Source organism: Dermacentor andersoni, chromosome 5 (assembly GCF_023375885.2).
Source record: "Dermacentor andersoni chromosome 5, qqDerAnde1_hic_scaffold, whole genome shotgun sequence".
Taxonomy (NCBI): domain Eukaryota; kingdom Metazoa; phylum Arthropoda; class Arachnida; order Ixodida; family Ixodidae; genus Dermacentor; species Dermacentor andersoni.
The window spans coordinates 13,526,979-13,552,145 of record NC_092818.1 but is presented as its reverse complement, the minus strand read 5'-3'; the positions used below and the strand labels follow the sequence as shown (position 1 = coordinate 13,552,145).

The 25,167-nt window shown below is 48.7% G+C and overlaps 1 protein-coding gene across 2 annotated transcripts in view; it reads right to left on the bottom strand.

Annotated features, from left to right (window-relative positions):
- The window catches only part of LOC126529843 (cell adhesion molecule Dscam1-like), a 1,068,543-nt gene that overhangs the window by 556,761 nt on the left and 486,615 nt on the right, over nucleotides 1-25,167 (bottom strand). For both annotated transcript variants that reach the window (XM_055070116.2, XM_055070117.2), the window contains exons 19-20: nucleotides 10,971-11,125; nucleotides 432-563 (exon numbers count right to left, since the gene is read on the bottom strand). In XM_055070116.2, the coding sequence (XP_054926091.1) occupies nucleotides 432-563; nucleotides 10,971-11,125 (287 nt within the window). The remainder of the gene's footprint in view (nucleotides 1-431; nucleotides 564-10,970; nucleotides 11,126-25,167) is intronic.

Here is a 25,167-nt window from a genome sequence, read left to right as displayed (position 1 = left end):
CACTACCACGTGACAATATACTCAGTTTCACATTGCATGGAAAGCGCGCCCTGTGATGGCGATTGCACGTGACGCATGCTCCACGCCACAACACGTGGCGGTGTGGACACGTTATGCCCCTGGAGAAAGCTGATTGCTTGCTTGACAGGCTTAACGGGTCACTCAGAGCTGAGGCAGGTTTAGCTGCTCAGTCTTCGGAACTGCATTTTTTTATGACTAGCGCTCGACCCTCCCGAATATTGTTTGTTTGTTTCTTTCGTTTTTGTCTGAGGATAGAGTGTAGTGCGTATTGAACAACACTTTTGTTGCAACGATTTCAAAATCACACCTCCTCCATTCTCAATAATCCCTCGTGAATAACGACCAGTGTATGCCCGAGGCTACTCTAGTAGTGTTTTCCGCCCCCCGTGTGTTTCATCAAGCCATCTTACCAGTCTCGGGCGTGCATTGTACGTGGTATGTGGAAGCGGCGTTGTTGGTTCCTACGGAAGGCGTCCAGCTGAGCTTGAACGAGCGGCTCTTCACTTCAGTAGCCTTGAGGTCAGTTGGGGGCTCCGGAGGCTCTGATGGTGGAGAAAAATTTAAGCATAAGCCTTATAATCGAGACAGATGCTCAGTATTCAAAAGCGTAATAATTTCATATTCATAATGACGCTAACACTTTTTTTGCGCTCGAAGGGAAATTTCAAGGTTACACAGGTTTATGTTTCAAATGTGTGCAGCCTGCTAAGCAGTGCAGCGGCCTTGAGAATAATTATCATCCTGAGGAGTTATTACGCATCCTCTTAATTGTGTATACACTTACAAACTCCAAGTATATTCGGCTGCCAAGAGCGGGAATAGAGCAAGTGATCTCGTAACCAGAGGACAGACGCCACGTCTACTTGGCCAACGCACTTAGTGAAGATGAACCATCATAAATATAAGGCTTGTACGTTGAAGAAGCCACAAGTAACCATGAAGGATTCCACTTCTTTCTCATAAAGAAAGAAAGGAATGAAAAAAAAAACAACGCTTTCGAAACTAACATACAAAGCATACAGTGACTGAAAGGGATCTTTCGCAGGACGCCACTGTTATATTTCTATGAGCTTCTAGTGTTAAAGAAATAGGATGAAATAAAAACAAAAACAGCAGACCACTGGCGAGATGTATATAGTAGCCAATCGTATTAAGTGATTTTTTGCTCCTTCAATAGTTTATCATACTACTAGATATTTTATGGAAAGATAAAGAGCTACACGGTTTCCGAGTGCTGTGAAAACCGGCGCACACAAGATTTTATGAGCCAGCGAGGCAAAATGGCGAATTATGACTACCGGCACGCTGCAGATTTCAGTTACAAAGGCGTCCAGCAGCCACCGTGATGGACCTTCCGCAAAAAACGGAACCTTTAGTCTGCACTGAAGTGCATTGAATCACAAGACATGACTTCCATGGCCTAGTAGACACACGCTACAGTTAGCAACCACTGCATTCGGCGATGAAGAAGTCCCATAGCTTGACATTGTTGCACAGGGCAAAAAACAGGCACGACACGAAACAATATGGCTATAGACACGGGACAAGCGTCCCATGTCTATCCTTTTCTTTAGTGCCGTATCAGTCTTTTGTTTTTGTTACCCTGTTTAATCATGTCGATTATGCATCAACTAGGCCCTCTGAAAGTCCATTTAAATTACGTAACGTCCATCTTCATCGTCAGCTAGAACACGAGCATGCTCCCTTTTTAAAGACGGGGTATTAAATGATTTCCCACGAGGTTGGCGTATCTGGGATCACATTATATTTAACTGCTTCCGGAAAAATAAACGGCTCTTTCGAGTCTCCAGAGCGTCGTAGCGAGTCGAACACAGTATGAAAATTTAGGTCTCAACTAAACAGGAAGCGGCAATTTGTCGCAAAGTACAAATCTAAGGTATGGGCGTAATTACCGCCAATTCAATAAAACATTAACCATGTTGCACATAGCCTCTGTAAAAAAAAAGTGCACTGCCGTAGATGTAGACGCGTTAAGGCAAAGCCGACGTACGACACACTTTTGGAAAATGAAGCGAGTTCGCTTGGAATAAACAGAGCTCACGCGTGGCAATATCTGAAAGGTGCCCAAAAGAAGTGATAATCCGGCTCAAAGTAGGTAGAAGTAGCGGCACGGCCGTAATTAGCGCTAATAGAATCGAAAATTGACCACATTTTACCATAGACTATGTTGGGGGTAGGCTCGCCTGACCTCATAGTAAAAAAAAATGCGTCCAAGAAGACTACGGGCCAAACAATGAAACCCTCCTTACCTCAGTAAGAAAGCCTTCATTGCGGTGAGGCCACCTTATGTCACTTTGAGAGCTTCCTTTCTGAGGCACCCTCAGCGAAGGCTCCTTGGTGCTTCCTCAGCGTAAGGTGACTCTGAAGCTACCTTCATGCGTCCTTACGCAGCTCCTGGCCCTGAACGAGCGCTTCACCTCACTGCTTAGCCACGTGATGTCTGCTTGCGCATGCGCACTGTCGCCCGCCTGCGGAGAAGCGCGAGCATGGTACGTCTTGCCAGGCATGTTCGTTTGAGTCGCACGTTCGGAATGAGTAGTGTTCGTAGACGTTGCTACAGCGTTGCTAGGTGTTGCATGCCAGCGTTGCTGGAGCCTATCAAGTTCTGCGCTATAATGTGGTACTTTTTTTACGTTTCTTAAACAAATGTCGAAGAAAGCGTGCACGTGTCTCTACATCAGCACTTCAATTTAAAAATTATGCGACGATGAATCTTTTTATTGAATAATGGTGTTCGCGTAAAGCTCTTAACAGATCATCTCGAACGCAGGCATGTTGCAACCATTCCTTACGTAACGACGGGCGAAGGGAGCTTTCAGAGTACGCTTGCTTCCTCCATCGGTCTTTTCTGTAAGGAGGCCTCACGTAAGGTTAGGAAGCGATCGAAGGAAAGGAACATTTCATTGTTTGGGCCTAGGTCTACGTTATCGCACGTGAAATACAATACGAATAATATACGAAATTGCTGAATAATGAACATGGCAACGAGACAGAAAGAGACATAGCAGAGATATTTATTAACTCAGAATGATCAAAAAATTTAAACCGCCATGTGAGCACGCGTTCAAGTGCGCTGCATAGTTTCAAGTGAGCTAAACACGACTCTGCAAATGCGTTACCTGGCTTAGCTTGGGATTACCACTTATATCTATACCTGCATCGGCTTTCGTGTCTCGCCTCATGCGTGTGGATGGTTCGGATGGAGAAAATGCCGGAAAAGGCCAGGCTTTCACGACTTTCCACGTCGGCTGAAGCTATTCGCGAACCAAATGCTTCACAGCCACTCGGTAATCGGTGACAGTACAGGGCCGTACACGCTTCGGCGACACAACATTATTATTGAATATGAACCGAATTGGGCAATCAATTAGTTTGTTAGAAAAAAACACTAGCAGAATTTACGTGCGCGAGTGACAAACGTGTGCACGCAATGTATCTGTCCTTGATGCGCGGCCGCTCTGCCCGTTATATCCTCGCACAGCGTGCACTGCGAACTAATCGACATTGTGGCAAACACTGTCGGAAAAGAGTACCGCCCACCTAGCGGCCGCGGCCACTCAGGCATACCTCGAACGGCAGCCGGAAAAGGGCTTTGTCTTTCAGTTTGCGCGTTACAGAATTATGGTTCCTCGTTTATTCCGAAGCCTTCATGTCTGTAGCTTGCCTCTAATTCGTACTCTACGTATTTTTCCGACGCAATTTACTTTTAAACATTTAGTTCAATAAGAGCGAGATAGAGATAAAGGGGAAGGCAGGGAGGTTAACCAGATATCAGTCTCCGGTTTGCGACCCTACTCTGGGGATGGGAGATAGGGGTTAGAAAGAGGACAGAGAGGAATGCGTTAAAAAAAGAAAAAAAAAGAACACGCACACACGGAGACACACACACAAAAAAGGCGTTCCAGTTAAAGACTTTCACAAAGGCCGGTAGGTCGCAAAAAGCGCAATAAGGAATTTGCGTCTGGCGGAGGGCCTAGAAGAATGACGATGTCGGCTGCACTTGCGCAAACGCGCGTTCGCGCGTGACGAACGTCGCGTGTGGTAGTGGTACTTGTGAAATGTGTTCTAACGTCAGTCGAGGTGATGTTACTTGTACGTCGGTTGTACTTGTCGAACGTTGGCAACAGCTTCGCTGTACATCCACTTTCACAGGGTCTAATGAAAGCGGATGTTCTTTATTTCTTTTGGCCATGCACACTAGGTGGATAATTCTATGCGAATAAAAGCGATATGACTTTTGAACCTGAGCATGCTTCATATGTCAGATACTTTCGCCTGACTTGATTTTCACATGATATGCAACAGCCATGTACAATACGTATGCGCAGAAATCGGTAACGTCGCATGTCTTATATTTTTCGCTTAAAACCTTCTGCCCTGTCCGAGTTCGTAAGCAGGATGTTTCCGCTCTTCCCTAAAGCATTGAGATGAGCCATTTGTTGCCATTATTTTTGTCCCTCGATTCCTCTTGAGAGAGAAAGTGAAATTATCGTTGAAAGTATTTTGATGTATGTATGTTATGGTATGACTATTAAGAAAGGTGCTAAGGTATTAGCTACGTGCCATATTTCTCTGGTATTTTTCGACAAATCGTCGCGTTAAAATATTTTTGGCCTAAACAATTCTGCAACCGTTACATGCCTGCTAGACAACTTTATCCAAGAGAAAATGCTCTTCCCCCCGTGTTAGAACAAGATGCGCCTTGAATGGTTGATTGCTGCGCTAGTTGGTTCATCGCAACTTATGTAACAGCGCAAAAGAATAATAAGGAGGGGGCGTTCCTATACGCTTCTTCCCTTCTGTCTCTATCATCGTCCCTTCCTTATTTTCTGCCTAAGGTCTTCGTATGCACCATCGATGTTAACGACGTGCCTGACCAACGAATACTCAGTTCATCAAAACAGAGCTGAGCAAGTTGGTGTGGTTTCATCTTAACGAAAAAGTGTGCGATAAAGACATAGACAAGCAAGAGGGAAACGACAAACATGAGCATCCGTGTTTGTGGGTTCTCTTTTTCTTGTCTGCGTCTTTTTCGCGCACTTTTTTGTTAAGATTGAAGTACTCAATTAATAGTCGTTAGAAAGACTGACAGCGATATTACAAATATACGTCACATGATTCATATATTGTCGTAAAATTTTGCCACTGTTAAAATAGTAGAAACGTCTAGCAAACCGTTGTGAAATGTGCAGTGCTAGGTACTACTAAGTGCATATGACATGCGTGCTTTGGACTGCCTCAGCCGTCGGGCACTGCCACTCAAACCAAACCCATAGCTTTAGCAAGCCCACATATTTGTATGGTCAATATTTCAAAAATAAAGCAGTTTCATTATTAGCATGAACAATATTGGAGTCCATCCTAATAGTTAACGAACCTCGTTAACGACCCACGATGTCCCAGATAAAGATATACTTAAAACGGGGCAGTTAAAGACGGGAGAAGCGTAAGAAATTTGACAAGGACGGGCTCAGACTTGTGACTGGATTTAGTAAAAGGGAAGAAAATATATATGCTGCCAATCCCTCCTACATGCAACCCACGGTGAACAAAAGAAAAGCCAACGAATACCACGATTAATCATTCGATCTGACAGGGCACTGCATCGCAGTTGCGCATGGAGTCTATTTCGGCACCTACTAGACGAATCAAAGACCAAGTCATACCAGCGCGACCGCCTGGCCCGCCTCATGCACACCATCACACAACAACAAGGAAAAGACGCTGTTATCAAGAGTCTGGAAGCCAAGTATCTGCCAGACACGCCAACGGAAACCCACCCGCACTACGGGGTGCTGCCCAACGCGTTGCTCGACCGAGACATTACAATAACAGAGGTACGGGTAGCGCTGCACGAGCTCAACGCCAGCTCAGCAGCCGGCCCCGATCTCGTTACCAACAAGATGCTACGCAACCTGGACGATGCTTCCATAGAGGCCCCAATCCATTACTTCAATGAATGCTGGCATTCGGGCAAGCTCCCCCGACAGCGGAAAACGGCAAGAATGATCCTGATTCTGAAACCGGACAAACCACTGGACATCGGCAACCTGCGTCCCATCTCGCCCACGTCCTGCGTGGGCAAGGTGCTGGAGCACGTGGTCGCCAACCGGTGGCAGGAATACCTAGAGAAGGAAGGCCTCTATCCTGATACCATGATCGGCTTCCAGTGCAGACTCAGCACCCAAGTTGCCATGTTACAACTCAAACAAGAAATCATCGGCAACAAGACACAAGACAGCAAAGTAATTCTGGGGCTCGATTTACAAAGTGCATTCGACATAGTCAAACACTCAGCCATATTAGCACAAGTATCAAGACTCTACATGGCGGTAAAAAGCTACAATTATATTCAAGACTTCTTGGCCAACCGCACGGTGGAACTGCACGCCGGAGACCTCAAGCTCCCCGAACACAAGCTTGGCAATACGGGCACTCCGCAGGGTTTGGTCATCTCGCCGTTGCTCTTTAACCTCGTCATGATCGGGGTAGCGAGGGCAGTAGCGAGGACCGGCGTCCGGCATATGGTCTAAGCTGACGAAATTACCCTGTAGGCGGCCGGCGGCGCCGACGCCATCATCGAGCAATAGCTGCAAGCGGCGGTTACCGCCATCGAGCAGCACCTTGACGGCACAGGCCTAATGTGCTCGCCCGCCATATCCGAGCTGTTCGTCCTCACACCGCTTCGACCGGGACGGAAGCGTGCACCCCTTCGGGAGTGTGACCACATCAAGATTATGACTGCACCGGGGCAACGCATCCCCGAAGTTCCCAAGATCAGGGTCCTGGGTCTGCTGCTCAACAAGAGCGGCCGCAACTGCGAGACGAACAAGCTTACCACCAAGGCAATGGACACCATCCGGCTTCTACACCGAGTCTCTACACGATGGGCGGGCATCCGTGAAGACAGCCTCGTGCGCCTTGTCCAGTCGTTATGACCAGACACATCGCCTACGTCGCGGCCTACCTCAAATGGCAGGTTACTGACAGGACCAAGATCAACACGCTGATCAGACGGGCTTACAAGACGGAGCTGGGCTTAATGGAGACCACGAGTATGGCTCGGCTCCGGCAGCTCGGCGTCCATAGCACACTAGAAGAAATAGCCGACGCGCAGCTCGCTGCGCAAATGGAGCGCCTCTCTACCGCCAAGACGGGTCGCAGTATACTGGCGTCCCTGGGTTACAAACCCCAAGCTCCCAGCCGGCAACCGTGCGAGATCACAGAGGAGGCGCGGGTCCACATTTACGTGGAGCCCATCCCGAAGAACATGCACCCAGAATACAACCAAGAACGGCAGCAGGCGTGAGCCAAGGCCCTCACCGAACATCACGCCCAAGACCCGCACGCCCTGTACGTGGACGCAGCGGAATACAAGCGAGAAGGCTTTGCGGCAGTGGTCGTTGCAGCGGCTACCGGCACCAAGACAACGGCAGCGAGCGTGCGATGCACGAACGCCACAGACGCTGAGGAGGTTGCCATCACTCTGGCGATCACCGAGGCCGAGTTTCGCACCGTGCTCAGCGCCTCGAGAAACGCCGTGCGCAACTTTGCCAAGGGGCGAATATGCGCGCCGGCGGCCGCCATCATCGGCAAGCTCCAACTTCAAGACCGCGGCAGCACCATCCGTGTCAAGTGGTTCCCGGTGCACGCCGGCGAGTGTGCACTCTCACTGAACCACAACGAGACGGCCCAATCGGCGGCGCAAGCGCTTACCTTCCGCGCCCCCGAGAGTTACCGTTCCGTGTGGTGGTTCGAAACTATGGACAGATTGACCAGTTATTCCGAAGTAACCAAGTGTTACCGCTTAGCTCGTCAGACAATGCCGCCTCCGCACCCGGCACTTAGTCAGGAGGAGGCCGTAATCCTAAGGCAAATACAGACCGCGTCACTCCTTGCCCCCGCAATCACATGTGTCTCCAAGTCGATCTGAAATGAAACGCTTCGATTACTTCTCGATTGATTTGATCTCTTTCCTTGTAAAGAATGTTGGTGTCTCCGAAAACTGTTAGGTAGCCACATGCTCGACAATGCTCGCCCAGATGCAGATATGCCGCACCTCCTAGTAATTGCTCATGGTCCTTTAGCCTTTTGTTCACACATCGATCACATTGGCCTATGTATGTCTTTCCGCAACTGGTTGAAAAGTCCGATTTGGCATGGGACGTACCGGTGCACGAGTTTGACGTCACATCCTGATTCGAGTTCCTAGCAGGGTTTTCAACCCGCAAGTGCGATGTCAAACTTGTACCAGTTGTAACATTCTTCAGCACATTATGTTAAAAATAATAACAATATATGTAGAAGAAAACAACCTGATCACCTTTTCTCAGCATGGTTTCATAAGCGGGTTTTCTACTGTCACCCACACTTGTCGAGGCAATGGATGACATTGAGCTGCCCATTAATGACTACTCACAAATTGATATAGTTTTTTTTAGGCTTCTCAAAGGACTTTGACCATGTGTCACATTTTGAACTCATCTCTCAAGTTACAAATTTGGAAAAGGACCGATAATGGACTGGACTAAAAATTACCTTTCACATCGCCACAAGTTCGTGAAATACAATGCACATTGTTCTCATACTGCTAAGGTAATTTCGGTTATCCCGGAGGGATACGTTTTGTCTGCACTCTTTTATTGCGAAAGCAATACTGCTCGCACTTTCGGCCCATCGGTGGTGGTGGCGCCTCCTTACACAGCTGCGCGTCACGTGACCGTGTGACGTCACGCCAGACCGAGAGACGGCGCCCCAGCTCGCGGCATCGATGGTGGAGGCTTGCGCGCCGCTGCTGAGGCGCTACCGAGAGACGGAGCTCGCTGGTGTGACGTCACGCCAGACCGAGAGACGGGACCCCAGCTCGCGGCATCGATAGTGGAGGCGAAGCCTTGCGCGCCGCTGCTGCGGCGCTTCCGAGAGAGGGTGGTCACTGGTGTGACGTCACGCTAGGAGGATTAATGGGGCTACAGCTCGGCTCCTCGCAGTGGTCGGCGCGCTGCCTTGCGCTATGTCGGATGATGTATAGCCATAAGCTTAACAAAGGGCAACCACGTCCACACCATCAGCCGAACCAAAGCACAGCCAAGGGTATTGCTTTCGCGATCTTCCAGGCTTAACCAAGGTAAGCCTGCAGCCAATTTTTTATGTTATTCTTAGACGATACTGTAGAAACAGTTGATGTTAAAATTAGGTTATTCGTGGACGATTGCATGCTCTACAGTGTAATTAAAGCCCGTAAGGATCAAGTAAATGGTCCTTAGTAATTCTCTGAACAAGGTATCCCAGAGGTTTGGAGAATGGCAGATGGTAACTAATGCTAAAAGAGGGTCACAATGACAGTAACAAATAGGAAACGTAAACTTTCATTCGCAAATTCCTTTACCGACGTAAACCTTCAAGCGGTAATTCCATACAAGAACTTCGGGCTTTCAATAACAGCTGACCTTACCTGGACAGCCCAAGTGCAACATGTGTCAAAAAAAGCAATGAATAAGTTAACTTTTCTTAAACGAACCGTCCGTAATGCAACTAGAGAAACCTAGCATTTGCCATACGTTACGTTCATTAGACCAAACCTGGAATACGTGGACATTGTGTGGCTTCCATTCGTAAATACAAACATTTCAGCACTTGAGAGTGTGCAGCGCAAGGCGGTAAGGTTCATCTTTAACCGCCACAAGCGAACCGATTCACCTACTGAGCTTCTGCATCGCATGGAGCGCTACACTACGAGACAGAGCAAAGATAAACCGCCCGAAGTTTTTTTATCTATTGCTGAATTGTCACTCGAAAACTAACGCGTAACTTTCGTTAACATAACGAAACAAGGAAAAGAGTGCCAAAAGCATGACCCAATGTAAAAAAATATTTCTGTGATAACAATAAGGTTTTCTTCTTTCCCTCAAGTAATCTCGGAATGCCACGCGGTTGGCCAATTTCATGCCGCGCAGTCAACACTAGAAACGCCTGTATAGGAATTTGATAAATTTCTGCCCACGCCAAAGTGACAAACTTTCTGTGTTTCTTTAATTTTGGAACGTATTCATCATTTTTCTTTATCTATCGAATACAATGCATGTTTCTGTATATTTTCTGTATTCTACGCCTGTAACTCTACTCTCACCCATGGGAGTGACAGTGAAATAAAATAAAATAATAAACATGTGCTACGCTTTTTCCAAGCATAAGCTCGCTCATTCCCTGAGTGGACTTGGTCATGGCCTAGGCTGCCATCGTCCCTTGTAAGAAGCAGCTCACCATCAGTGGAAGCCAACACCGACAGCCTGTCGCTTCCACGGACACACTGACAAGGTTAAATAAATTATGCAGAAGCCATCGACGATGACTGTCGATGTAAGCGAATAGCCCTAACAAAAAGACGAATGAACGAACACGCAACAGCCCCCCCCCCCCTACTCCTTGGCGCCCCTTCTCTCACCTTCCCGGAGTTCCTGCGTGGAAGCCGCGGATAGCGAACGCGTCCGCTACATGCTCCCCTCGATGTGGCGGCGTCAACGCCGTCAGTGTTCGAATAAAAGCGCGTTTGCCTCTGCGGCATACACTTCGTGGGCGACGCCACACCGTCCACAATCGCCCAAGTTCGACCCACTATCAACATGCCACCAACCACGAAAACGGCTGAAATAGCCAAAGAATGCTATCCGTTTTAAAAAGGCATAAATAATTACTCTGCGAGATTATAGTCTCTGATGAATCGCATCAACGTAGATTGCAGGGATTCGAACAGCGGAAAAGGTGGGACTAGACATCAGGTGAAGATGACGGGCACTTGTTCAATTACGTTCAACATACGCCAACCAGTCCAGTTACGCACACTCGTGCATCCACGTTGCGAGAGATTCGTGGATGCGAGCCTTGCTGCAACGTGCGGTTTTCCTGGCACGCAAATGCAGGATACAAATCACCTTGCACGATGAGCTTGATGTTGAGGTTGTCGGCACCGTAGGCGTTGGAAGCATGGCAGGTGAAGAGAGCCGCGTCTCGACGCTCCACCTTTGTAATCACGAGCAGTGACGCAGCATGCTTCGGGGAACCGGGCGTCTCCTCACGGAAAGTGTAGCTGCATTGAGGGATGGATGCATGGGAAATTGGCTGAAATAACGCAACGACGAAGCCTTATAAACGTAATAATAATAATAAAATAGGCTGATGATGATGATGATGATGCATCCTAATAAACAATGCAATAAAGTGAGCGTACAGTGTGCGCATACAGCATCTTTTTATTGCCAAAGAAGTGCACGCCAATATTCAAGATTGCCATGGGCCTTCTAATATGTATGATACTTATAAATAAATGTAGCAGCATTATGAAACCAAGAGACAATGAGGTAGCAGAGAACAGGAAAAATTTATTGTTTTTTTATATCAGTGAAAATTTAGGTTTTTATTATGGTTAAGTTTTCTATGAGCTGATAACAAAGAAAATCAGGCCTATGGTTTCATTTTAATTTTATCGCTCATGTATAACAGTGTAAATGCGGAGATAAAAATTCTTGTACGGAGGACTAATTCTCTAAGTTTCAAATAACAATCGAATATTACACAATAACTAGCCTTAAACGTATCCAAAAAAGGCCTACACGGTATTTTCAAATATTTCAATGTAGCAAACATTTTGCAAGATTCCACAGTTAAAGGCTCGTTACTGCTCCCAGTCTGCTAAACAAATTTTCACAAATTGTGGGAAGTGAAACAATGGCAAAAGATTTCGTAAATGCACAAACAAATTGAGTAATGCAAGTTTTGTTTTCGCCTTTGTGGCGGAAGCCTAGATGGCAACTTGAGATTTTTGCATTTAAAATAATTTCGCGTTTTTAGCAGTGTAACCACGTAGCAGTTTTGTCTTTCACACTACAACCAGTGATGCATTTTTTTGCCTTCAACATGTGTATAAGGCATGCAAATGCATTAGCAGCTTTTCTTGTGGGCTGTTTTCGAACAAGTTCCGATCTTGTTTCCTCGGCCATTTATTTAGCGTTCTTAAAAAGCGTCGTACAGAAGCCATTCATTCTTGAAATGCTCGTTTGCAACCAGGCGCTAAAAACAACACAACCTAATCGTGTCGCGTTCTTAATGCGAAAGTATTGCACACCCGATTACGCAAAAAATCCGGCTCTGGTGGCGGAGGTGGTGGTGGCGGCTCTGGTGGCATGCGGGTGAGAAAAGTCTAGACACTAAGGCAATACTAAGTCTCGATCTAACTAAGGCCTTTGAAACCGTCACGCACAAGGCCATACTACAAAATCTCCAAAAGCTGGATGTAGGACGTAAAACATACGCGTACATCAAAGACTTCTTGACAGGTCGTACCGCAAAGATTTCAATTGGAGAATACAAATCGGACACGCTCAAGCTAGGTAATAGGGGTACCCCGCAGGGCTCAGTCCTACCTCCCTTTCTATTCAACGTGGCAATGATCGGTCTTCCTGCGAGACTCGAAAAGATAGAAGGACTCGGACACAGCCTCTACGCGGACGACATCACCCTTTGAGTGGCGGGTGGAAGCGATGGGCATGTGGAAGAGATCCTTCAAACAGCAGTAAACACGGTGGAAGACTACATCAAAGACAAGGGACTGAGATGCTCCTCGCAAAAATCAGAACTTCTGCTCTATAGGCCCACATGCCGGGGTCGAAAAAGCATTAGGGAAAGGCCGGGCATTGTGGTCACAGTAGAAGGCACCACGATACCGATAGTGGAGAGCCTGAGAATACTGGGACTGCGCATATCCGAAAACGGCCATAACGGAGAAACCATTAGACTACTTGACAATAGTGTTCAACAAACAATCAGACTAATAAAGCGGATATCCAACAGGCACTATGGCATGAAAGAGCACAATCTCATCCGATTAATAGAAACATTCGTAATCAGTCGTATTGTATATGTGGTTCCTTACCTCAAGCTCTACGCTGCGGAGAAAGCCAAGATAGACTGCATTATTAGAAGGGCGTATAAGCAAGCCTTGGGACTTCCGGCAAATACGTCAAACGAGAAATTCTTGGCGCTCGGCGTGCACAACACATTAGACGAACTTATTGAGGCCCAGAGAGTAGCGCAGTATGAAAGGCTTACGCAGAGTTTGACGGGGAGACACATCTTAGATGACATCGGAATAACCTACGAAGCACAGCACGGAGTGCGGAGAGACATCCCAAGGACAATAAGGGAACATCTATCAATACCCCCAATCCCCAGAAACATGCACCCGGAGTTTCACCAAGATCGAAGAAACGCACGAGCGAGAGCTCTCCACAAAAGATTCCGTAGTGCAAGGGACGTGGCCTATGTGGACGCGGTGGAGTACGCAAATGGACAGAGTATGTCGATAGTTGCTACGAGTCTAGAGGGCCACTGTAGAGTTAGTAGGACGGTAAAAACATGGAAGGCAGAGGTGGCGAAGGAAGCTGCCTTAGCACTGGCAATAGCCTCCACGGAAGCTAACATCGTAGTAAACGACTGCAAGACAGCCGTCAAGAACTATGCAAAAGGAAGAATCTCGCCGGAAGGACTGAGAATTTTAAACAACTTTCGTGAAGATCGCGACATTAACATTATATGGGCACCCGCACACTCCTCCCTTCCCGGGAACGAAATAGCGCACAACCTAGCTCGAGAACTGGCAGGCCAAGCAGGTGACACGCAACAAATACTGGGAACGGAGAGAGACCGGATGACCAGCTTTAACGAGATCACCAAACACTATAAATTGGGAAGGGCCCATTTCCCCCCGGCACACTCCTCGTTAAATAGACGGCAAGCGACGGCATGGCGCCTCTTACAAACAGATACATATCCGAACCCGGTGGCCTACCACCGCTACTACCTGGACTTTTACACGGATAGATGTAGATTCTGTGAAGAAAGGGCGGACCTACAACATATGGTTTGGGCTTGTCCTCGTACACCCATACAGAATGAAATAATTAAGACCAGAGAGCAGAGGGAGACCGCGTTGCTCAGCTGTGCATCGGAAGACCAACTCAAGGCAATCCAGCAGTCCGAAGATGCCGCCAAGGCCCAAGGGCTCGAGGCCGTCATTTAGGTAGAGGCCTAGGTCTCAAATCTGCTGTGCACAAATAAAGTTTAGTCTTCCTCCTACTCCTGGTGGCGGCGGCGCAACGATCCGATAGTAACCAAAATGGACGCCGGCGCCAAGATTAAAACAAATCAAAATAGTCGTATTCACTTGCAAATTCTTCACAGAGATTCATCGAAACAAAGTACAATAATAGCATCCACAAAAACATTGCCACAGTTCACTGTGTGGCAATCGAAATCGGGCCTCCGGGTGCGAGACGAGCACGCACGACCAATGGCGACTCCACTATTCTGGCTGACCAAAGGTGTGCCTGGCCCGTGCTCCGTCACACATGTCACGTCTAAGCAATCTATTGCCTACAGGTGCGGCTGGTGCGCGGCCCATCTGGCACGTGACGGTGCGGTCAGTGGAGAGGACACGGCGCCAGGTCATGACCGCATAAAATTACCGCGCTGCTTCCCACGCGTCACTGGCACTTCGGATTTCATCGGTTGTGTCTACTCTGATGGACTCTCGACTCCACGTAATGAGAACATAAAATGAACGCACTTCATTCCGCGCGACACTTGCGCTTCGGATTTCATCGCTGCTGTGTCTACTCAGACGGACTTTCGTTTCCACGTAATGAGTGCACAAAAATGAACGCACTGCCTTCCACGCGTCACTTGCGCTTTGGATTTTATCGGTGCTGTGTTTACTCCGGTGGACTTTCGATTCCATGCAATGAGTGCACAAAAATGAACGCCCTGCATACCGCGCTTCACTTGCGCTTCGGATTTAATCGGTGCTGTGTCTACTCTGATGGACCCTCGACTCGGCCTAATGAGTGCATAAAATGAAAGCCCGACATTCCGCGCGTTACTTGCGCTTCAGATTTTGTCGGTGCTGTGTCTACTCCGGTGAACTTTCGATACCATGCAATGAGTGCACAAAAATGAACGCACTGCAATCCATGCGTCACTTGCGGTTTGGACTTCATCGGTTGTGTCTACTCTGATGGACTCTCGACTCCACGTAATGAGAACATAAAATGAACGCACTTCATTCCGCGCGTCACTTGCGCTTCGGATTTCATCGGTGCTGTGTCTACTCAGATGGACTTTCGTTTCCACGTAATGAGTGCACAAAAATGAACGCACTGCCTTCCACGCGTCACTTGCACTTTGGATTTTATCGGTGCTGTGTTTACTCCGGTGGACTTTCGATTCCATGCAATGAGTGCACAAAAATGAACGCCCTGGATACCGCGCTTCACTTGCGCTTCGGATTTCATCTGTGCTGTGTCTACTCCAATGGACTTTCGATTCCACGTAATGAGTGCACAAAAATGAACGCACTGCAGTCCACGCGTCAGTTGCGCTTTGGATTTCATCGGTGCTGTGTCTATTCCGATGCACACTCGACTACACGTAGTGAGTGCATAAAATGAAACCACTTCATTCCGCGCGTTACTTGCGCTTCAGATTTTGTCGGTGCTGTGTCTACTCCGGTGGACTTTTGAATCCATACAATGAGTGCACAAAAATGAACGCACTGCATTCCACACGTCACTTACGCTTTGGATTTCATCGGTCCTGTGTCTACACCGATGCACACGTGACTCCACGTAAAGAGTCCGCAAAATGAGCGCACGGCATTCCACGCGTCACTTCCACTTCGGACTTCATCGGTGCTGTGTCTACTCAAATGCACATTCGACTCCACGTAATAAGTGCATAAAATGAGCCCACTGCATTCAGCGCGTCACTTGCGCTTCGGATTTCATCGCTGCTGTGTCTACTCCGATGCACACTCGACTCCACATTATGAGTGCATAAAATGAGCCCACTGCATTCAGCGCGTCACTTTGCTTTGTATTTCCTTGGTGCTGTGTCTACTCCAATGCATACTCGGCTCCACGTAAAGAGTCCATAAATTGAGCGCACTGCATTCCGCGGGTCACTTGTGCTATGGATTTCATCGGTGCTGTATCTACTCTGATGAACACTCGACTCCGCGTAATGAGTGGGTAAAATAAAATCACCCCATTCCGCGCGTAACTTGCGCTTCGGATTTTGTCGGTGCTGTGTCTACTCCGACGGACTTTCGATTCCAAGCAATGAGTGCACGAAAATGAACGCACTGCATTCCATGCGTCACTTGCGGTTTGGATTTCATCGGTGCTGTGTCTACTCCCTTGCGCACTCGACTCCACGTAAAGAGTGCATAAAATTGGCGCACTGCGTTCCGCGCGTCACTTTTGCTTTGGATTTCATCGGTGGTGTGTCTACTCCGATCCGCACTCGACTCCACAAATCAGTCCATAAAAACAACCCACTGCATTCCGCTCGTCACTTGCGCTTCGGATTACATCGATGCTGTGTCTCCTCCGATGCACACTCGACTGCACGTAGTGAGTGCATGAAATGAACCCACTGCATTTCGCGCGTCACTTGCGCTTCGGATTTCATCGGCGCTGTGTCAATTCCTATGGACTTTCGATTCCACGTAAAGAGCGCATAAAATGAGCGCACTGTATTCGGCGCGTCACTTGCGCCTTGGATTTCATCGCTGATGTGTCTACTCCGATGCACACTCGACTCCACGTTAAGAGAGCATAAAATGAGCCCACTGCATTCCGCGCGTCACTGGGGCTTCCGATTTCATTGGTGCTGTGCCTACTCTGATGGACTCTCCACTCCGCGTAAAGAGTGCATAAAATTAGTGCGCTGCGTTCCACGCGTCACTTTTGCTTTGGATTTCATCGGTGCTGTGTTTACTCCAATCCGCACTCGACCCCACAAATCAGTCCATAAATTTAGCCCACTGCATTCCGCTCGTCACTTCCGCTTCGGATTACATCGATGCTCTGTCTGCTCCAATGGACTGTCGATTCCAGGTAATGAGTGCCCAAATAAGAACGCACTGCACCCAACGCGTCAGTTGCGCTTTGGATTTCATCGGTGCTGTGTCTACTCCGATGCACACTCGACTGGAGGAAGTGAGGGCATAAAATGCACCCACTTAATTCCGCGCGTCACTTGCGCTTAGGATTTCATCGGCGCTGTGTCAATTCCGATGGACTTTCCATTCCACGTAAAGAGTGCATAAAATGAGCGAACTGTATTCGGCACGTCACTTACGCTTTGGATTTCATCGGTGATGTGTCTACTCCGATGCACACTCGACTCCACGTTATGAGTGCATAAAATGAGCCCACTGCATTCCGCGCTTCACTTGCGCTTCGGATTTCATTGGTGCTATGTCTACCCTGATGGACTTTCGACTCCACGTATAGAGTGCATAAAATTAGCGCGCTGCATTCCGCGCGTCACTGGCGCTTGGGATTTCATCACTGCTGCGTTCACTCCGATGCCCATTCGACTCCACGTAAAGAGTGCATTTAATGAGAGCAAAGCATTCCGCTCGTCACTTGCGCTTCGGATTTCATCGGCGCTGTGTCTACTCCGATGGACTTTCGATCCCACGTAATGAGTGCACAAAAATGAACGCACTGCATTCCACGCGTCACTTGCACTTTGGATTTCATCGGTGCTGTGTCTTCTCCGACGCACAAGCGACTCCGCGTAAAGAGTGCATAAAATAAGCGCACTGTATTCGGCGCATCACTTGCGCTTTGGATTTCATCGGTGTTGTGTCTACTCCGATACACACTCGACTGGACGAAGTGAGTGCCTAAATGCACCCACTGCATTCCGCGCGTCACTTGCGCTTCGGATTTCATCGGTGCTGTGTCAATTCCGATGGACTTTCGATTCCACGTAAAGAGTGCATAAAATGAGCGCACTGTATTCGGCGCGTCACTTGCGCTTTGGGTTTCATCGGGGATGTGTCTACTCCGATGCACACTCGACTCCACGTTATGAGTGCATAAAATGAGCCAGCCCACTACATTCCGCGCGTCATTTGCGCTTCGGATTTCATTGGTGCTGTGTCTACTCTGATGGACTCTCGACTCCGCGTAAAGAGTGCATAAAATTAGCGCGCTGCGTTTCGCGCGTCACTTTTGCTTTGGATCTCATCGGTGCTGTGTCTAGTCCTATCCGCACTCGACTCCACAAATCAGTCCATAAAATTAGCCCACTGCATTCTGCTCGTCACTTGCGCTTCGGATTTCATCCGTGCTGTGTCTACTCCGATGGACTTTCGATTCCACGTAATGAGTGCACAAAAATGAACGCACTGCATTCGGCGCGTCCCTTGCGCTTTGGATTTCATCGGTGCTGTGTCTGCTCCGATGCACACTCGACTCCGCGTAAAGAGTGCACAAATTAGCGCGCTGCATTCCGCGCGTCACTTGTGCTTTGGATTTCATCGATGCTGTGTTTACACCGATCCACACTCGACTCCACGTAATGACTTCATAAAATGAGCCCACAGCATTCTACTCGTCACTTGTGCTTTGGATTTCATCGGTGCTGTGTCTACTCGGATCCACACTCGACACCACGTAATGAGTGCATACAAGGAGCCCACTGCAGTCCGCACGTCACTTACGCTTCGGATTTCATCGGCACTGTGTCTACTCTTTCGGACTCTCGACTCCGCGTAATGAGTTCATAAAATGAAATCACTCGATTCCTTGCGTTACTTGCGCTTCGGATTTTGTCGGTGCTGTGCCTACTCCGATGGACTTTCGATTCCACGTAATGAGTGCAAAAAAATGAACGCATTGCACGCGTCACTTGCATTTTGGATTTCATCGGTGCTGTGTCTACTCCGATGCACACTCGACTGCCCGTAGTTAGTGCATAAGATGAGCCCATTGCATTCCGCGCATTACTTGCACTTCGGCTTTCATCGGTGCTCTGTCTACTCCGATGGACTTCCGATTCCACGTAATGACTGCATAAAATGAGCCCACTGAATTCCGGGCGTCACTAGCGCTTCGTGTTACATCGGTGCTGTGTCTACTGCGATGCGCACTCGACTCCACCTAAAGAGTGCATAAAATTAGCGCACTGCATTCCACGCGTCTCTTGCACTTCGCACTTTATCGATGGTGTGTCTGTCCGATGCACACTCGACTCCACGTAATGAGTGGATAAAATGAGCCCACTGCATCCCGCGCGTCGCCTGCGCTTCGGATTCCATCGGTGCTGTCTACTCTTATAGACTCTCGACTCTACGTAATGAGTGCATAAAATAAGATACTCCATTCGGCGCGTTACTTGCGCTTCGAATTTCTTCGGGTGCTGTGTCTACTCTTGTCGACTTTCGATTCCATGCAATGAGTACACAAAAATGAACGCACTGATTCCATGCGTCACTTGCGTTTTGATTTCATCGGTGCTGTATCTACTCCGATGCACAATGAACTTCACGTAACGAGTGCATAAAATGAGCCCACTGCATTCCACGCGTCATTGCGCTTCGGATTTCATCGGTGCTGTATCTACTCCGTTGGACTCTTGACTACACGTAGTGAGTGCATAAAATGAGCGCACTGCATTCAACTCGTCACTTGCGCTTCGGATTTCACTGGGGCTGTGTCTACTCCGATGCACACGCAACTCCACGTAAAGAGTGCATAAAATGAAATCACTCCATTGCTCGCGTTACTTGCGCTTCGGATTTCTGTGCAAAAAAATGAACGAACTGCATTCCACGCATCACTTCCGTTTCGGATTTCATCGGTGCTGTGTCTATTCCGATGCACAATGGACTCCACGTAAAGAGTGAATAAAATGAGTGCACTGCATTCCACCCGTCACTTGCAGTTCGGATTTCATCGGTGCTGTGTCTACGCCGATGCACACTCGACTGCACGTAGTGAGCGGATAAGATAAGCCCACTGCAGACCGCTCGTCACTTGCGCTTCGGATTTCATCGGCGCTGTGTCTACTACGATGGACTTTCGATCCACGTAATGAGTGCCCAAAAACACATTGCATTCCACGTGTCACTTGCGCTTTGGATTTCATCGGTGCTGTGTCACCTCCGATGCACACTCCACACCACGTAATGAGTTCATAAAATGAGCCCACTGCATTCTGCTCGTCACTTTCGCTTTAGATTTCATCGGTGCTGTGTCTTCTCCGATGGACTCTTGACTCCACGTAGTGAGTGCATAAAATGAGCGCACTGTTATGCATGCGTCACTTGCGCTTCGGATTTCGTCGGTGCTGTGTCTACTCCGGTGGACTTTCGATTCGATGCAATGAGTGTAGAAAAATGAACGCACTGCATACCATGCGTCACTTGCGGTTTGGATTTCATCGGTCCTGTGTCTACTCCAATGCACACTCGACTCCACATTATGAGTGCATAAAATGAACGCATTGCATTCCACGCGTCACTTGCACTTCGAATTTCATCGATGCTGTGCCTACTCCGATGCACACTCGACTCCATGTAATGAGTGCATAAAATGAGCCCACTGCCTTCCGCGCGTCACTTGCGCTTCGGATTCCATCGGTGCTGCCTACTCTTATAGACTCTCGGCTCTACGTAATGAGTGCATAAAATAAAATACTCTATTCCTCGTGTTACTTGAGCTTCGGATTTCTTCGGTGCTGTGTCTACTCCTGTGGAATTTCGATTCCATGCAATGGGTGCACAAAAATGAACGCATTGATTCCATGCGTCACTTGCGTTTTGGATTTTATCGGTGCTGTATCTACTCCGATGCACAATGAACTCCACGTAACGAGTGCATAAAATCAGCGCACTGCATTCCGCGCATCACTTGCACTTCGGATTTCATCGGTGCTGCGTCTACTCCGATGCACACTCGACTCCGCTTTGTGAGTGCATAAAATGAGCCCCCTGCATTCCACGCGTATCTTGCGCTTCGGATTTCATCGGTGCTGTGTCTACTCCGATGGACTTTCGATTCCACGTAATGAGTGCAAAAAAATGAACGCATTGCACGCGTCACTTGCATTTTGGATATCATCGGTGCTGTGTCTACTCCGATGCACAATGGACTCCACGAAAAGAGTGCATAAAATGAGCGCACTGCATTCTGCACGTCACTTGCACTTCGGATTTCCTCGGTGCTGTGTCTACTCCGATAAACACTCGACTACACGTAGTGAGTGCATAAAATGAGCCCACTGCATTCCAAGCATCAGTTGCGCTTCAGATTTCATCGGTGCTGTGTCTTCTCGGATGGACTTTCAATTCCACGTAATGAGTGCACAAAAAACGCATTGCTTTCCACGCGTCACTTACGCTTTGGATTTCCTCGATGCTGTGTCTACTCCGATGCACACTCGACCCCACGTAAAGAGTGCATAAAATGAGCGCACTGCATTTCACGCGTCACTTGCGCTTTGGATTTCATCGGTACTGTGTCTACTGCGATGAACACTCGACGTCACATAATGAGTGCATAAGATGAGCCCATTGCATTCCGCGCGTCACTTGCGCTTCGGATTTCATCGGTGCTCTGTCTACTCCGATGGACTTTGGATTCCACGTTATGACTGCACAAAAATAAACGCAATGCATTCGGCGGGTCACTCGCGCTTCGGATTCCATCGGTGCTGTGTCTACTCGATGCACACTCACATCCACGTAATGACTGCACAAAATGAGCGCACTGCATTCCGCGCGTCACCTGCACTTCGGATTTCATCGGTACTGTGTCTACTCCGATGCACAATCGACTGCACGTAGTGAGTGCATAAGATGAGCCCATTGCATTCCGCGCGTCACTTGCGCTTCGGATTTCATCGGTGCTCTGTCTACTCCGATGGACTTCCGATTCCACGTAATGAGTGCATAAAAATGAACGCACTGCATTCGGCGCGTCAATTGCGCTTTGGATTTCATCGCTGCTGTGTCTACTCGATGCACACTCGCCTCCACGTAATGACTGCATAAAATGAGCCCACTGAATTCCGGGCGTCACTAGCGCTACGTGTTTCATCGGTGCTGTGTCTACTGCAATGCACACTCGACTCCACCTATAAAGTGCATAAAATTAGCGCACTGCATTCCACGCGTCACTTGCACTTCGGACTTTATCGGCGCTGTGTCAACTCCGATGCACACTCGACTCCACGTAATGAGTGCATAAAATGCGCCCACTGCATTCCGCGCGTCACTTGCGCTTCGGATTCCATCGGTGCTGTGTCTACTCTTTTATACTCTCGACTCTTCGTAAGGTGTGCATAAAATGAAATACTCGATTCCGCACGTTACTTGCGCTTCGGATTTCATCGGTGCTGTGTCAACCTTGATGGACTCTCGACTCCACGTAAAGAGTGCATAAAATGAGCGCACTGCATTCCACGCGTCACTTGCGCTTTGGATTTCATCGGTGCTATGTCTACTCCGATGCACACTCGACTCCAAGTAATGAGTGCATAAAATGAGCGCACTGCATTCCGCGCGTCACTTGCGCTTCGGATTTTATCGGCGTTGTGTCTACTCCAATGGACTGTCGACTCCACGTAACGAGTGCATAAAGAGAGAAAGAAAGAATGGACAGGTAAGGCCGGCAGGTCAACCAGAAGAGACCCAGGTTGGCTACCCTACGTGGGGGCTGGTGGAAAAAGTAATAGGGAGGGAAAAGGGAGAGTGTAAGCCCTGAGTGCGTGTGGGAGAGACGCTATACAGAAGGACACCATAAACAGTCTCTTAAGCCGGTGCACTTGATGTATTGTACTAGTGCACGAATCGCTTTTCATGCCAGTGTTTGGCGCGGCCACGGTCCGAGTATGACTCGGTGAACAGTCTTCAGTCCAGTAGGTGTAAAGTTGCCCGCAGAGAGAGGCGTTGTGCATCGTAGCGACGGCAGGTACACAATAGGTGCTCGATGGTTCGCTAGTACCCACAGGAGTCGCACATCGGGCTCTCGGGCATTCCGAAACAATATGAACATGCGTTCGTGAACGCCACTCCCAGCCACAAGCGGCACAGCAATGTTGTTTAGCCGTGGGAAAGGCTACATGGCAGTTGTAGCCGTAGCCTGGGGTCCAGTTTATGTTATCGGCAATCGAAGGCACTTGAACACCAGACATCTTATGACTCTGAGTGCAAGTAGGCGAAGTTCCCTGTGTTGTGTCGGCTGGCGCTCATCTTGATAAGAGCACTCTGCGAAGTGCGCATGCGCCACTAAATGTTAAAACCAGAGTGCCCCTTGCTAGCGGCCCTCTCTTTCTTGCCGAGCCTCAACCCACAACCATGGGTTAATAAACGTCGTTCACCCGGAACTTGTCTGATCCTTTCGACACGCCTGGCGCAAAACGTAACACGTGGCGACGAGGCTGGGACTTTGAAGAGTTGCGCAGCGTCAAGGAAGGCAAGTGTTCTCGGCATTCAGCCTCTGTTCAGTATCGACGATTGAAGAGTGCTGCTTTTTCTTTTCTTCGCTGACTGATATCATGAACGAAGAAGCCAGTGCAGGTTCGACGCAGTTTGCTGCTCCACTGGGCCAGATGGAATCATTCGACGTTTCCACGAATGACTGGGCGTCGTACGAAGAACGGCTGACGTCGTTTCTTATCGTCAACCGCGTTCCCGAAGGTGACAGAGTACATGCATTCCTAAGCATCATAGGCCCCAGTACCTATAGTCTTCTGAAATCACTGGTTGCCCCGGAGCTGCCTTCAGCCAAGAGCTTCGAGGTACTAAAGAAGACGCTGGGGGACCATCTGTCGCCGAAACCATCGGTCATTGGCGAGCGAGCAGTTCCACGGGAGGCAGCAAGTCGAAGGCGAGTCCATTTCTGATTACGTTGCCGAGCTACGGAACCTAGCACGAACCTGTGACTTTGGAAGCTTGTTAGATGAATCCCTCCGGGATCGCTTCGTCTGCGGCTTGTTAAGAGAGGATATACAGCGAGTGCTGTTCACTGAGTATAGCAAGCTTACGTTTCAGAGAGCGGTAGAGCGCGCGGTGGCTATGGAGGCGGCAACGAAAAGCACTGCGGAGGCCCGTACAGGTGTTTCTACAGCCAACCCCATGCATAAGGTACAGGCGACTTCGAGTGTCCAGTCGCAGGCATGTTTTCGCTGCGGGTCGCCGAAACATTCCGGCAAAGCGTGTCCCCACGTAAATGACAAATGCTATAAGTGCAACAAAAGGGGACACCTGCAACGAGTTTGCCGTAGCACCTCCGGCCAGTCGCGTGGGAAACGCCCCATCAAGGACGCTGTAAAAACGCTATCAGTGGTATCCCGCTCGGAAGTGGTAGTCGTAAGGGGCGTATCTGCTCCCAGTATTGAGCCCATCATGGTACCGATGAAAGTAAATGATGTGACAATCCCTATGGAGCTAGATACAGGTGCCGCCGTCACAGTCATGCCTTTCGAACAATACCGCCAATTTCTTTCATCAGCCAGGCTCAACCCGACAGAAGTGAAGCTCCCCACCTATACAGGAGCCCTGGTGATCCCAAAAGGCGTCCTGCAAGTCAAGGTGCAGCACGGTGGCAACACGGCGAGCCTTCCTCTATACGTCGTCGACCAGGAGGGGCCACCGTTGCTGGGTCGGGAATGGCTTCAGGCAATTAGGCTGGAGTGGAACAAAATCTGGAACGTCCACCATCTGCCAAGGTCAGAGCTGCCTTTTTCTTGTCGATTAGAGGAAAGGCTGCACGCCTTGATCGCAAAGTACGACTCTCTATTTAAAGATGAGCTAGGCATGATTACAGAAGAAAGGGCCGAGCTGTATTTCAAGCCTAATCAGGCACCGAAGTTTCTCAAAGCAAGAAACGTGCCGTTCGCACTGCAAAAGGCGGTTGAGCTTGAACTTTCGAAGATGGAAAAAATGGGCATCATAACGGCCGTTGCCACATCAGATCACGCAACGCCAGTGGTACCCGTTATCAAGAAAGACGGTGGCATACGCCTCTGTGGCGATTATAAGGTGACAGTGAATCCGTGCCTTGACGTCACACGTTACCCGTTGCCGAAAGCCGATGACTTATTCGCGGCTCTGTCTGGAGGCACACATTTTTCAAAGATCGACCTGAACCGCGCTTATCAGCAAGTGGTCATGTCTGATGCCTCAAAGCAATACCTAACCTTGAACACCCACAAGGGATTGTTTGTCGTCAACAGATTACCTTTTGGAATCTCTTCCGCGCCGGGGATATTCCAAAA